General features: G+C 40.2%; 1 protein-coding gene across 2 annotated transcripts; it reads right to left on the bottom strand.

The window, feature by feature from the left end:
- Positions 1-8,110: 8,110 nt before the first annotated feature.
- On the bottom strand, positions 8,111-11,086 carry LOC120112826. 2 transcript variants are annotated; one of them, XM_039132716.1, is made up of 3 exons: positions 9,097-11,086; positions 8,572-9,005; positions 8,111-8,427 (listed from the first exon to the last, which is right to left on the bottom strand). In XM_039132716.1, exon 1 carries the CDS (start codon positions 10,930-10,932, stop codon positions 9,106-9,108), a length of 1,827 nt encoding a protein of 608 aa, XP_038988644.1. In that variant the 5' UTR covers positions 10,933-11,086; the 3' UTR covers positions 8,111-8,427; positions 8,572-9,005; positions 9,097-9,105. The 2 variants fall into 2 exon arrangements, with proteins under 2 accessions (XP_038988644.1, XP_038988643.1); XM_039132715.1 differs by having other exon boundaries at positions 9,101-11,069.
- Between the last annotated feature and the right edge of the window lie 4,115 nt (positions 11,087-15,201).

The following is a 15,201-nucleotide window of genomic DNA, read 5'->3' as shown; positions in this document are numbered from 1 at the left end:
GTAGAAGATAGGGTTGAATATGATGCTGCGTGGCAGTGCTTCATGATGATTATAATTCAGTTACCCTACCTTCATGTGAAGGTATATATAATCATCAATGTATTCTGAGATAGTCATCTATCACTTCTTCATTTTTTGCAGGATGGTTTGGAAAATAGAAAAAAAAATGTTTAGGAATTGATAGGAACATATGTTAACGATATATATCTTTGTATGGTACGTTAGCTAGTATGCATCCTTTTTTCCGAAGGAAGGTGAAGTAAATTCCTACATTAAAAAAAAAAAGAGAAATAAAAGTTCAAAATTTTGAAAATGATAAAAATTGATTAGTATTAAAGATATAAGACTTGACTTATGGATTTTTCTTGAGACTTTCATCTTCAAAGAGTTCGGCACGAATACGTTTTTCTGGAATAGAAACAATAGCTTTGTCCATAGGATAAGAGAAAGAACCTTTAGCAATGGAAGTTAGTTGTTAATTACATTTTTCTGAAGTGGAAACAATAGCTTTGTCCATAGGATGAGAGGAAGAAGCTTCAACAGTGGAAATTATATGTTGATCGTCTACTTGCAATTCCTCTTGTTGGAAAATTTTCATTACTTTAAAGTTAATTGTATATGCACATGAAGCTGCATCCATCCACACATATATATTTATAATTATAATTATATAAACATGTATACAAATATATACATATAATATGTAAATAAATTGGTTGACTTATTTTTATTTTTCTCAAGATTAGTGATATTCTCTGTATTTTTTTCATTCATGTATTTTTTTCATTTTTTTTTAATTTTACTCTTCCTCCCCAATACACAGTATACACACGCACAATGCACATATAGAAGGCACCTAGGTATATACATTTGTATATAGCCTTGCATACATCTGCATATATATTTTTAAGTATGTTTGTATATAAATATTTATCCAAGCACACGCATAAATGTTTATAAAAATCTATGTGTGTGTGTGTATATATATATATACACTTATATAGATATATCTATACAAAAAGAAAAGGAATAAGAAAAAAGCAGCATTAGAACATAAACTTAGAAGTAGTTAAATACTGCATTATATCTAGCCTTTTTTTTTCAGTACATTCACATAAATAAATATATACATATATCATATCCTTTGTACCGTCACCAATCTTTTTTTGCATATATTTTTTGATATACAAGCACAAATAGACATATAAATTTATACATATTCAAATAGAGCCAAAGATATAGTACCACAATATTTCCAAAAAAAGAAAAAGAAAGATAATGGTGCAGGATGCGAAAAGCTCTTCATCCAGAATTTTCTACATTGGATGATTCTCCATTAGGGTAGAACATTTTTTTATACTTTGTTAATTCTTTTTCTATTTCACCAAAGTTAGCTATTATAATCTTTTGTGCCCTTCAAGCGGAACCTGGTGATCCCACCTTGATTTCCTGAGTTCCATCTCAAGTTGTGCATGAGCATTATACGCTCTCTCATACAAATATTTAAAGTACTCTTTATCAACAATTGAAATCCTCAATTTCAAATTCATTTTTTTAAATTTTTTGACTGCAAGCAACGCGGAATCTTCATCTGAACCACTCTCACCAGTACTTGAACGTCCCCAAACTCTGGCTACCTCTAATACTTCATCTTCTCCTCATTTTTCCTTCTTTCTCCCCTCTTTTCTTCTTCTTGTTGATGCCGCACCAAGCACAGGGAAATCGGCTGCAGTGAAGGTCCAACTCGGAGTGTCTGCTGTGGTGTTACAACGGGAAATAGAAGAAGAGGGAGGAAGAACAGGAGGAGAAGAAGAGAAAAAGAACGGCAGAAAGAGGAGAAGAGGGAGAAGGAGAGGAAGGAGAGAGAAGAGGGAGACGTGGGGGGGAAAAGAGTTTCTGTTGCCCAGATAGACAACCCAAGAGGGGGGGGGTGAATTGGGTTTTAAAATAATTATTGCAATTAAAAGCTTTGTGAGTAACTAATTAAAACTTTTTGCTAGTGGATTAATTAGTTGCTATATGCAGTGGATGAAGGAAAAGTAAGAGACAATGGAGCAATCACAAACACAAGCAATTTTATAGTGGTTCGGAGCTAACCCTTGCTCCTACGTCCACTCCCCAAGCCTCACTTGGGAATTCACTATAATCCCTCGGATTACAGCCGGTTGTTTTACAAGTTCACAACCCAACTTGTTGTTTTACGAGATCACAACGAACTCGGTCGGTTTTCACAGGCTCACCGACTAGAACCACCCGATTGTTTTTCCGGGATCACAATCAAACCCTTACACCGTTGGTTTTAACCTTGGCTCACCAACAAACCTTAACACCCTTGATTCAATCCCCTGATTGAATCAAGTAAGAAACAAGTAGTTTGAAAACAAACAGAAAAAGGAAGCTTCTCAAAAGCGTATTTAAACAATTTAAGCAAGGAAGAGTAAGAAGCCCTCAAACTGATTTCGGAGATGGAGGAAGGGGCTTTTCAAACTCTTTGACTCCTCTTGAATTTGATGTAGACTTGCTGTCAGGAGGAGAGCCTTGAATGTGAGGAAGAGAGTTGGAGAGTCGACTTCAATGCACTTCTTCCTTCTTTTTCGTGTAATCACTCTAGAGAGCTCTTGGTTGGTGGAAATCCCTTTTGCTTTGAATGGAGTCTCTCTTTCTTACTCTATTATTGTTCCCTCAGGCTATTTAAGCCATTCCCAAAGAAAAATAGCCGTTAGACACATCTTTCTAGCCGTTCTGCACATTCTGCAAATCCTGACAATATTTCCGTTGGGATTGGAGTTGACTCGCGCGATCTGGAGTCGACTCGCCTGTTGCAGGAGTCGACTCATGCTTTTCTGGAGACAGCTCGGCAACTGTTCTGTATTTGAATTAAAGTGCTGTCTTGACTTGGAGTCGACTCGACTGAATCTGGAGTCGACTCCCCAATGTCTGGAGCTGACCCGACACTTTTGGAGACGACTCGTTCTAAGGAATCCAAAGATCTTTCTTTCAAGTTTGCTCACTCGAGTCGACTCGGATATTCTGGGAGTCGACTCGGCACTCAGAGCTCGAAATCCCGATCTTCTGTCTGTTGACTTGTGCTGTCTCGAAGTCGACTCAAACCTTGCTGGAGTCGACTCGGCTCTCAGTATCCGAAAAAAACAGTCTTTTGTCTTTGGGGTTGCGCTGCCTTGGAGTCGACTCGGCTCTCAGTGTCCGAAATTGGCTCTCTGACTTTTAGCCTTGCATTTCTCTGGGAGTCGACTCGTGCTTCCTTAGGAGTCGACCTGCCAACCATCGGAGTCGACTCGAGTTCTTCGGGAGTCGACTCGGCTCTCAGAGTCCAAAATTGCTTCTCTGTCTTTCTGTCTGTTACTCTTTGGAGTCGACTCGTACTACGCTGGAGTCGACTCGGCAAGCATCGGAGTCGACTCGAATTCTTCAGGAGTCGACTCGTTGACAGGTTCTGAGATGAATCTTTCTGTCCGGCTGTCTGTTCTCAGTCGGAGTCGACTCGTAATGTGCAGGAGTCGACTCGAGCTTGTGCAAGAGCTTCTGATATGCTTGGAGTCGACTCGTAATCTTCCGGAGTCGACTCGAGATTCAGACTTTAGTTCAAATTGAATTCCTTACTTATCCAAAGTGTATTGAACCAAAGCTAGAGACACTTGAACATAAATTTACAAAATTTGACTGAAACACTAGATTGAATTCATTAGTATAACATAAGATATACTCAAATGCTTTGAGCTCATCAAAATCAAATAGGATTATAATCAATCACTCCACAATCTCCCCCTTTTTGATGTTGACAAAACATTGAGTATTTGTAAAGTGAATTGCTCAACCAAAAAGGAGATTTATAGTAAAGTTTTAAAATGAATTCAAGTGTCTAGTCATTTAATTTATCCAAAACTGAAAGGTGTGAAACAGTAAATTCTGAAGTTAAAGCTCCCCCTTTCATTTGGAATTATATAAGCCTTCATGTCATGCAATCAATTGTTTGGCTTATATATATTTAATGAGTTTGCTTTCTTAAGATTTCAGATTCTCCCCCTCAACACATGCATTCAACTTTGTTTAGATTCTCTGAATTTTCTTTTAGTGTATTGAAGCTTTTGAACTTAAATTTTTGGTTTTAGAGGGAAAATCTGCCAATTTGTTCTTGAGTATGATTCAACTAATCTCCGAATATCCCTTGAATAGATTCTGGAGATTACTCCTTTAGGAGCCCCAACAGAGAGATAATGAGCCTCGAGGTATCGAATCCACTTAGAACAAATTATTTTGTGCTTTAAAAGTTTTCTTTTTATTGATTCCCTTTACATGTCTATTCAATATATTTTCTCCCCCTTTTTGTCATCATAGCAAAAAGGCAGAAGGCATAGTAAGATGCAAAAACTCAAGAATCCACGATTTTTGAAAAGAAGTTCTACTCATTGTATTTATCCAAAATTAAGTACAAGTGTGATTACATATCAAGTGAGTCCGCAAGGGACTGTACAACATAAAGTAAAGAAAATATACAACTCTAGCCCTTGCTCAGTCTAGTGTGTTTGATGACCATGCTCAGCCCCTCATTGATGTTTCCCAGCTGTTCAAGAATCTCTGAGGTGGCTCTAGACTGAATAGTTGATATGTTGTTCACACTTTCTTGGAGGGTGTCGAGCTTGAAGATCAGTGCGTTGGCTAGTCTCTCAGCACCCTGACTCTGGTTGCCTAGTTCCTTTTTGATGCTATCTCGCATCTCCCTTGTGTCGTCCTTGACGTCACTTATGTTCCAGTATTGTCCTTGAACTAGGCTTCGGATGTTGAATATCTCCTCCCTCAGATTTGCAACCATCTCCGTCACGGCTGCTAAGGAGGGTACTAGCTGAGTGGAGGGAGCACTCTGAGGGCCTCGGATCTCCCTCAGTAGATCATCACGGAGATCCCTCAGGATCTCCTGCCGCAACTCCCGGAGCTGCTCAGGAGATATCCGGACCTCCAGTGGCTGAGAAGGTGGTGCAGTGGAGGGTCCGGCTGAGGTAGATGGTGCTGAAGTGGAGGGATAGGTGGAAAAATCTGAGTCATGATCAGGGCTGGGGGAGTGTCGAGTAGTAGGGTCAGAAGGTGTGGAAGTGGATGGTTTCCGGACCCAGACTCCCTCAATTTTATGGAATCCCATCCTGTGCAGAGTCCCCTCACCCATGCGATCTGTGTATCGCAGTGAGCGAGAGGGTTCCCCCTCAGGAATGGGGACCTCTAACTCCCTGAAGATCAAGGTATACAGCATGCCATAGGGAAGAGTAAGCCTTGGTTTGTCTAGAGGCTCACATAGGTATTTGTAGATGAGTTTTGGGAAGTTGATTGGAGTATCTTGAAGAATGTAGAACATCAGGGCTAGGTCCCTCTCAGATACAAAATCAAAACGGCCTGTCTTGGGGAAGAGGGTCCTAGATATGATACTCAAGAGGAGCCGCATTTCAGCTGATAGCTGATTTGCAGACACCTCTTCTAGGGGGGACTGAGGTGGACTCTCTAGTATGGCCGTAAAGGCCTCAGTCCTATCCGTGGGGTGAGAGGGAGACACTCCTACTTGGGAAAGATGGAGGACTTGAGCAATGAAGTCCTCCGAAATAAATATAGGGACTCCCGCTACAGTTTCCTGAATACCACCATTACCCCTAGCTACAGTACCGTAGAATTCCCTAACTAACCCCGGGTAAGTAGGAAGATCTAGGGAACAAAACCTTTCTAACCCTTGAGCCCTTAACCTATGCCCTAGGGTAAAGCCTTCCCGGGAGAGGAAGTCAAAGTTGACGTATCTCCCGGTGGAGACCGCCTTCCCGGCGCACGGGTACGAGGGAATCGGCCTCGGCGGGGAAGGAACCGGAGGTTGTGGCCTCACGGGTTCATTCCGAGCCTTTGACCGTCGCTCGGTGCCGCTCGCGGAATGGGGCCTTTTCCGGCTCGGGACAACAGATTTCCGAGGCATCCTAGACCTAAGGAGGGGGAAAGGACACGAGGAACGGAGGGAAACTCGACGGAAATGCCCTAACAAGGGTCGGAGACGAGGTCGGAGACGACTCTAGGGTTTTTGAATAGTGACGGCGGTGAATAGAAGTGTCGATTAAACGTTTCGATTAGGGTTAAAACATCGGATTTCCGACCTCGAGTCGACTCCAGTAAGTCGCGAGTCGACTCGACCTCGAGTCGACTCCAAAATCTGCGCGAGTCGACTCCCCCTATGATGCCATCGACCTCGAGTCGACTCCTAAATATGTGCGAGTCGACTCCCCCATGAGCCGACTCTAAAATGTATCCGAGTCGACTCGAACTCTGGCACGCACCCAAAAATCATGTTATTTTCGTGCCAAAGAAGGGATAATCAAAAAGTTTATAAGCTGATTTGATGATCATAGATGAGAAACTCTATATTTAACTCAAGCTAATCATCAAAATCAATGAATTAGAAGAGAATATCACTAGGATGGATCAATCACTCCTAATCCTCTCCTAAGTACACAGAATCGCTCTTCACTCAAGGATTTTGTGAAGATGTCAGCTAGTTGATCATCAGTGTAAATAAATTGAAGTGTCACATCACCATTCAGTACATGATCTCTTATGAAGTGATGCCTTATCTCAATGTGTTTGGTTCTTGAGTGTTGAATTGGATTCTTAGTTAGGTTAATAGCACTTGTATTGTCACAGTTAATGGGAATTTTATCTTGTTTAATTCCATAATCTTCAAGTTGTTGTTTGATCCACATGATTTGAGAACAACAACTCCCGGCAGCAACATATTCGGCTTCAGCCGTAGATAATGCAACCGAGTTTTGTTTCTTGCTAAACCATGAGATTAAATTTTTTCCTAAGAATTGACATGACCCGCTGGTGCTTTTTCTATCAAGTTTACAACCAGCAAAATCTGAATCTGTATACCCTATTAAGTTTAGGCTAGATTCTTTAGAATACCATAAACCTATATTTTTTGTTCCTATTAGGTATTTAAAGATTCTCTTAACTGCAATTAAATGTGATTCCTTAGGATTAGATTGATATCTAGCACACATGCATACACTAAACATGATATCAGGTCTACTTGCAGTGAGATATAATAAGGATCCTATCATACCTCTATACATCTTTTGATCTACTGATTTACCTGATTCATCTTGGTCCAGTTTGCATGATGAACTCATGGGTGTGCTGATTGACTTGTTTCCTTCCATATCAAACTTCTTAAGCATCTCTTTGATGTATTTAGCTTGATTGATTAAGATCCCTTCTTCAGATTGTTTGATTTGGAGCCCAAGGAAATAGTTCAGCTCTCCCATCATGCTCATTTCAAATTCACTCTGCATCAAGTCAGCAAATTCTTCGCAGAGGCGATTGTTAGTAGCACCGAAAATAATATCATCAACATAAATCTGCACTACTAACATTTCTTTGTTTTTCTTCTTTAAAAACAGTGTCGTATCTACATTTCCTCTAGAGAACTCATGATCTAGTAGAAATTTGCTAAGTCTTTCATACCATGCTCTAGGTGCTTGTTTCAAACCATAAAGTGCTTTGTTTAATTCATACACATGATTGGGATATTGATGATTTTCAAAACCAGGCACTACAAGAAAATACATATTCAGCGACTAAGATTCGAGTCGCCGAATAACCATATTTGGTCGCCGAAATCTTTTCGCGACTAGAATACGCTTCGTCGCCGAACCCTAGTCACTGAAAGGTTTTGGCGACCAATATTGTGTGGTCACCTAAGGTACACCAACAACGACCAACGTTTGGTTGCCGAAGCAACTTTTCAGCGACCAAATTTGTTGTCGCTAATTCCCACGCCGACCAAATAGTTGGTCGTGGAATGTTTGTCTTCCGCTACCAAAAATATGGTCACTGAATGTCTATCTTCCCCCACCAATAGTTTGGTCGTAGAATGTATTGGAATGCATTGGCAACAAACATTTTTTGGTGGCAGAAAGTATTAACCTGTATTTAATTAATAATTCAAATTATAAGCTTAATATTTATTTTTGGGCTCGTTCCAAATCCTGTACAACCAACACAGCCTATCCATCATCCATATTGCACAATACATTTGCTCATCGAAATAGAAGTATACACAATGTTGGAGAATCCATAATCATTTATTATAAATATCATCATCTATAAGTCTAAAGTCAAGCAAACCTATTAACCATTCATCAAAATGTTTCATCCATACCATATGTTAAGGTGATAATCATCACCAAACACATCAAAATGTAAATTAAAAATGCCAAAATATCTGATCTTACAAGTCATCCAAACAACCATCATGTAGATAAAAATATGAATAAACAAAAAATTGATTTCTGCTTGTAGACAACTCCACCATGATCATCTGAACAAAAGCTATCCATGTACCAAAAACTAGATTCACATGCTCATAACTCCACCATGTATCTGAGAAAGCAAAAAAGAATACACAATCAATAACCACATGTGAAAAATAATAAACTAAAATTCAAGTATAAGTTCACAATGATATTTCGCTTAATTTGGTCCAAATCTCTAAATAACCTACGTAATATAAGTGAGAATACATACCAACGAGTATTTGTGCCACCAGTTGATGACATGGCCCCATCATGATGGATAGACGACTTATGTGTTTGAGTCTTTTTCTTTAAGAACTCTGTCACCAAACTTGTAAGATGTGCAATTTGCTTCTGTTCTTCCTCTCGCTCTTTCTTTTCCTCCTCACGCTCTCTCCTCTCCTGTTCCAATTGCCTCCGCAGCTCCTCACGCTCCATCTCACGCTCCATCTTCATCTCCTCCATCTCAGCTTTAAGTTTCTGTAACTCCCCAACATGGTCTTGTGACACACGACTAGGTGTGGAAGAAGATGAAGAGGGCTTCGGCCCATCCCCAAATCCAAGAATGTATCTCTTCCTTTTTCCAAGTGCCTGCCTAGACATCTCCTCTGATGTTAATTGCACACCGGATTGGGAAGATTCTTCTCGCAAGCTCAACATCTTTGACTGTCAATGCAAAGGTAACAACAGAATTAAATGTATATATAATTTTGCAAAAGCATAAAGTGATTTAAATTATTATTGAGATTTTAGATACCTACATGTTTCACGGCGCAAATAGGATCAATCCACTCTTTGTTCTTCTTGGTATGAGTTTTCTTATAGAATTCTTATAAAGTGCTTTTTCTGTATCCTTGCATTTCCCATCTATGCCCAGTAATGTCCCAACAATATTTTCTGCAATGTTCTTTTCTATGTGCATGACATCCAAGTTGTGACGCAGCTTGAGTGTTTTCCAATAAGGGAGATCAAACAAAATACTTTTCTTGGCCCAAATCGTGTCAGCATCTTTGCCCCTTTTTCTTTTCTTATTAATGCTTGGATGCTTGCCCAACGGCTTGTATGTCCCTGAATTAATTTGCTCCAAGATCTCTTCTCCCGTGAACTCTCGTGGCCTTGACCTGTCTTCACTTTTACCATTAAAGAGCTTGCTCTTTCGCCATATGTGGTTCTCAGGCAAGAAACGCCTCGCACCCATATAGCCAATCTTACTCCTCAAACGTTCTGATGAAGCATCTTCGTTACAAATGGGACAAGCCAAATAACCTTTTGTTGGCCATCCAGACATGTTACCATATGCAGGAAAGTCATTAATGGTCCACATGAGAGCAGCACGCATTCTAAATGTACTTCCACTAGAGGCATCATAAGTTTGCACGCCATCCTTCCAAAGCTCTTTCAACTCATCAATTAATGGCCTCAAGTAAACATCTATTTCTTTACCGGGAGCCGTTTTTCCGGGAATAAGCAATGACAGCATACAAAATTGCTCTTTCATACACTTCCAAGGTGGAAGATTATAAGGCATCACGATAACGGGCCACATACTGTACGATGTGCTCATATTTCCAAAAGGATTGAAACCATCGGTGGCTAGCCCTAACCTCACATTCCGCGTATCCTTGGAAAACGCAGGATGTTGCCGATCAAAGTTCTTCCATTCCTCCCCATCAGCCGGATGTCTTAATGTTTCGTCATCCACTCGCTTCTCCTTGTGCCATCTCATATCTACAGCTATTTTCGGAGACAAAAATAAGCGCTTCAATCTCAGTGTCAGGGGAAAGTACCGCAAAATTTTATGAGGAATCTTCTTACCGTTACCATCATTCAGCTTATATCTAGGCTCATCACATATAGGGCATTTCTCCAGGTTCGCATTCTCCTTCCAAAAAAGAGCACAATCATATTTGCATGCATGAATTAGCACATATCCCAAACCCAAATCTCGTAAAAATTTCTTGACTTCATAAAGGGTCCATGGAACAGACTTATCACACTCCGGTAGAATTTCCTTGTATACCTTCATGTTCATGTCAAAAGAGGAATTGCTCCACTGGTTGTACACCTTAATATGAAGCATTTTAATAACGAATGATAATACTGTAAAAGTTTTGCAACCAGGATAAATGGGTCGTTGAGCATCATCGAACAACTTATCAAAATTCTGTGCATCCTCCCTCCCCAAGTTATTAGGCAATTCGTCAATATCGTCATTCATGAAAGCGCCCATGCAAACATCTTCCAGCATATTAGACAATTCTTCCCTATCATCGGTGCCATCCCCAGCCATTCTATCCTCAACACCTCCACCATTGTCACAGTTAGCATTATTTGAAACACAAGATTGATGCACGTGAACCGATTCTCCATGTTGCACCCAAGTCTTGTAAGAAGGCGAGATTCCTTTCAACATTAAATGAATCTTGACAACTTGAATGCTTTGTTTTTTGTCATTCATGCACTCGACACAAGGACACCAAATATCATTTGCTGAGCCTAAATTTGCCACCGCAAATTCAATAAAGGACTTCACCCCTTCTCTATACTCTTTACTCTTCATTCTATTTTTTATTGTCATCCAACTCTTGTCCATTTTGACTGACCTACAAAGTACTTCATCAAGTTAGATTGATTAGTTTATAGATTTATTTTTGTATCCTGCAAAAAAAAGTTGCAGCAGAAAACCAGAGACGACCCAATACATTTGGAGGCCTAAGACAAATTCAGTGAATGAGACATTTTCTTCTTTTATTATTATAATAATAATAAATTTTAATAAGTACAAAATAGTTAAAAAATGATATGAAAATAGATAGCTGTCAAGTATACTATTTCAACAAAGATGCATGAATCTAACAAAGATAAAAAAGCCTCTTCAGTTTAATATAATTCTTGAATAGGAGCATGAAAATATATTTAGTTTAAAAAAAATCCCATCTCCCATCTCCCATTCGATACCACAGCACGGCAACCATTCAACCCAAATAGAAACGGGAATAAAAAATTAAAAAAATCTCCACCCTCTGAGAAGTCCATCTCCAATCCCCCTATCTTTCTTCCCGATGGCCCACTGGATCGGAGTAACGTGAGGGAAGGAAAACCAAGACCAAAACATCCTCTGTTTCTCTCCACGCAAAACAAAACCACCGTCCCCAAATCCCTCCTCGCTCTTTCCCTGCCGGCCCAAGAAAAGGACCTCGCCCCAAATCTCCTCCCCGGTGGCGGCGGCGGCGGTGAAGGAGGAGAAGCCCTCCGCGGTGGATGCGGCGGCGGTGAAGGAGGAGAAGCCCTCGTCGGTTTCTTCTTCTCTCGCCTCGCCTCCAAATTCCCCGGTGGCGGCGGCGGCGGCGGCGACGGCGAAGGAGGAGAACCCCCGAGGACCCCCGGCCACCGCTCCCTCTCCCTCTCCCTCTCCCTCCCGGCCTCTGCAAAATAAAAGGGTTTCTTCTTCTCCCGGCTCGCCTCCACTGGTTCCCGACGACCCCCGACGACCCCCGGCCACCTCTCCCTCTCCCTCTCCCTCCCGGCCTCTGTTTCTCTCCCAGCTTATCAAATCCTCTCCCGGCTGGCCTCCTAATTTCCCGACGACCTCCGGCCACCTCTCCCTCTCCCTCTCCCTCTCCCTCTCCCTCTCCCTCCCGGCCTCTGCTAAATTAAAATCGAGAAGAGAACGTACCTTGGGACTCCGACGCCGAAGGGATGACCGAACGGGCGAACCGGCGAACGGGCGATGCCGACGTGCAGACGTGCGGGTGAAGGCAGGGTGAAGGCGGGGTGAAGGCGACGTGCGGGTGAAAAGGAGAAGAATGGAATTAGGTTTTTTTTTATTTGGTTTCCCTGCATTCATACTTTTCGCGACTAAATTGGTTTAGTCGCTACTAATGAACCTTTAGGAACCAAAATTTAGTCGCCAAAACTTTTACCTCCAGCCCGCGCGAAATACTGGACTCGCGCCAACTTGGTTTTGATTTTCTACGATCAAATATGCATTTAATTGATGTAAAACAATCATTCAGTAACTAAAAAGGATGCGTGCAAATTTATTTCGGAGCGGATTTTCGATCCTGCCCGTAGAATGTCCAAAAATTCTATATATTTTTAAGTAAATTTTCGTTCCTGCCACGTCCGCATGTCACGTATCCTGTCGATCCATTTATTTATTTGATAAGGAGTCAAGCATCGAGCTCGAGCTTTTAAAATTATATTATAATAATAATAAAAAAAGAATTTAAGTATGAAGAAAAGTTGTGGGATTGAGATTTAGCCGAAGAGACAAGAATATGCATGCCTAAGTGAATTAAGATGTCAAATGGCACCGTTTGAAAATAAGCAGTTTTTTCTTTTTTTGAACTTAGAAATTAGCATTTTACAGGGGCTAGCACAACATCGTTAGTTTTACCTCCAGCCCGCGCGAAATATTGGACTCGTGCCAACTTAGTTTTGCTTTTCCGCGACTAAATATGCATTTCGTCGGTGTAGGATATTTATTCCGTCACTAACAAGGATGTTGGTCGCAGATAGCCTTCTTTTCCGTGACCAAACGTTAGTCGCCCAAAGTTTTACTGCCACCCGCCAACTTGGTTTTGCTTTTCCGCGACCAAATATGCAGTTCGTCGGTGTAGGATAATTATTTCGTAACTAACAAGGATGGTGGTCGCAGATAGCCTTATTATCCGCGACCAAACGTTAGTCGCCAAACTTTTACCTCCACCCCGCCAACTTGGTTTTGCTTTTCCACGACCAAATATCCATTTCGTCGGTGTAGGACAATCATTCAGTAACTAATAAGGATGTTGGTCGCAAATAGCTTTATTTGCCGCGACCACGATTCATGTAGTCGCCGAAAGTGGTCGCTGAAAGTATATTTTCTTGTAGTGAGGAGGTTGTTCTACATACACCCCCTCATTAATATACCCATTCAAAAAGGCACTTTTTACATCCATTTGAAATAATTTGAAATCTTTAGAGCATGCAAATGCTAGTAACAATCTAATTGCCTCAAGTCTAGCTATAGGAGCAAAGGTTTCATCAAAGTCTATACCTTCTTCTTGATTATAGCCCTTTGCTACTAGTCTAGCCTTGTTCCTAATTACAATTCCATTTTCATCAAGTTTATTTTTATATATCCATTTGGTACCCATTATTGAATATTCAGAGGGTCGTTCAACTAGGTTCCATACCTTATTTCTAGTAAATTGGTTTAGTTCTTCTTGCATTACATTTATCCAATTTACATCCTTTTCAGCTTCTTCTATGTGTTTAGGTTCAAAATGTGAGACAAATGCTAGATGATTATTTAAGTTCCTAAGAGATGCTCTAGTCCTAACAGGTTGAGATGGATCATCTAAAATTAATTCCTTAGGATGCCCATGAGCATACCTCCAAGCCTTAGTCAGCCCATGATCCACAATTGCCTCTTGGCTTGATGATGTATTTCCAATTAGTTTTTGTTCATCTTCTTGTAATGTCATCTCATCAATCTTTTCTTCAAGAATTTCAGCATCATCATCAAGATCAACTCTCTTGCTAGAAGAGATATCACTAGTATCATCAAAAACAACATGTATAGACTCTTCAATAACAAGGGTTCTTTTATTAAAAACTCTATAGGCTTTACTTGTTGTAGAATACCCCAAAAATATACCCTCATTAGATTTAGAATCAAATTTACCTAAGTTATCCTTCCCATTATTATGAATGAAACACCTACATCCAAAAACATGAAAATAGTTTACTTTGGGCTTTCTATTTTTCCAAAGTTCATAAGGTGTTTTCTTTATAGTGGGTCTCAATAAAACTCTATTTAGTATATGACATGATGTATTAATGGCTTCTCCCCAAAAATACTTAGGGAGGTTACTTTCACATATCATGGTTCTAGCCATTTCCTCTAGGGTTCTATTCTTCCTTTCTACAACTTCATTTTGTTGTAGTGTCCTAGGTGCAGAAAAATTATGAGTTATCCCCTTTTTACTACAAAATTCATCAAATAGATGATTTTCAAATTCCGTTCCATGGTCACTTCTAATAGCTATGACTGAAGCATCTCTAGCATTAGTTACTTCCTTATAAAATTTCTTAAATACTGAAAATGCTTGATCTTTATGAGCTAAAAACATGACCCAAGTATATCTAGAAAAATCATCTACAATAACAAGACCATATTTGTTTCCACCTAGACTTGTGGTTCTAGTTGGTCCAAGTAGGTCCATGTGTAGTAATTCAAGAGGTCTAGAGGTAGAGACACAATTTATGGATTTAAAGGAGTTCCTTGATTGTTTGCCATATTGACAAGCTTCACAGATTTTATTTTTCTCAAATTTTAGTTTTGGCAACCCTATCACGGAATCTCTTTTAACTAGTTTTGATATTGTATCCATACTTGCATGACCTAACTTACGGTGCCATAACCAACTTGCATCATTATCCTTAGTATCATTAACAACTAAACAGGGGTTATGTTTGGCAAGATCCTCAAGATCTACTACGTACACATTGCCACGTCTTATTCCTTTAAATACTAAACTGTTGTCAATTGAGTTGGTTATGATGCATAAAGATGGTTTGAACAGAACATCAAAACCTCTATCACACAATTGACTAATTCTAAGTAGGTTATGCTTAAGACCATCAACATATCGAACATTATCAATAAAGGTTGAAGGGGTGATTTGTACTTTACCTATACCAATGATGTGACCTTGGTAATTGTCTCCAAATGTCACAGCACCTTCCTTCTTAGGCTCAAGGGTGAAGAATTGGTCTTTGTCACCCGTCATGTGTCTTGAGCAGCCACTATCCAAGTACCAACAGTTTTTGTCGACCTTGGCTGCAAGACACTCCTACACAAGGAAATCATACA

Source organism: Phoenix dactylifera, chromosome 13 (genome assembly GCF_009389715.1).
Source record: "Phoenix dactylifera cultivar Barhee BC4 chromosome 13, palm_55x_up_171113_PBpolish2nd_filt_p, whole genome shotgun sequence".
Classification (NCBI taxonomy): Eukaryota; Viridiplantae; Streptophyta; class Magnoliopsida; order Arecales; family Arecaceae; genus Phoenix; species Phoenix dactylifera.
The sequence above is the reverse complement of the archived record's forward strand: the minus strand, read 5'-3'. Positions and strand labels throughout refer to the sequence as shown.

Excerpts from the sequence above, each read along its gene's own strand:
- LOC120112826 (XM_039132716.1), bottom strand. The coding sequence starts at position 10,932 with ATGGACAAGAGTTGGATGACAATAAAAAATAGAATGAAGAGTAAAGAG.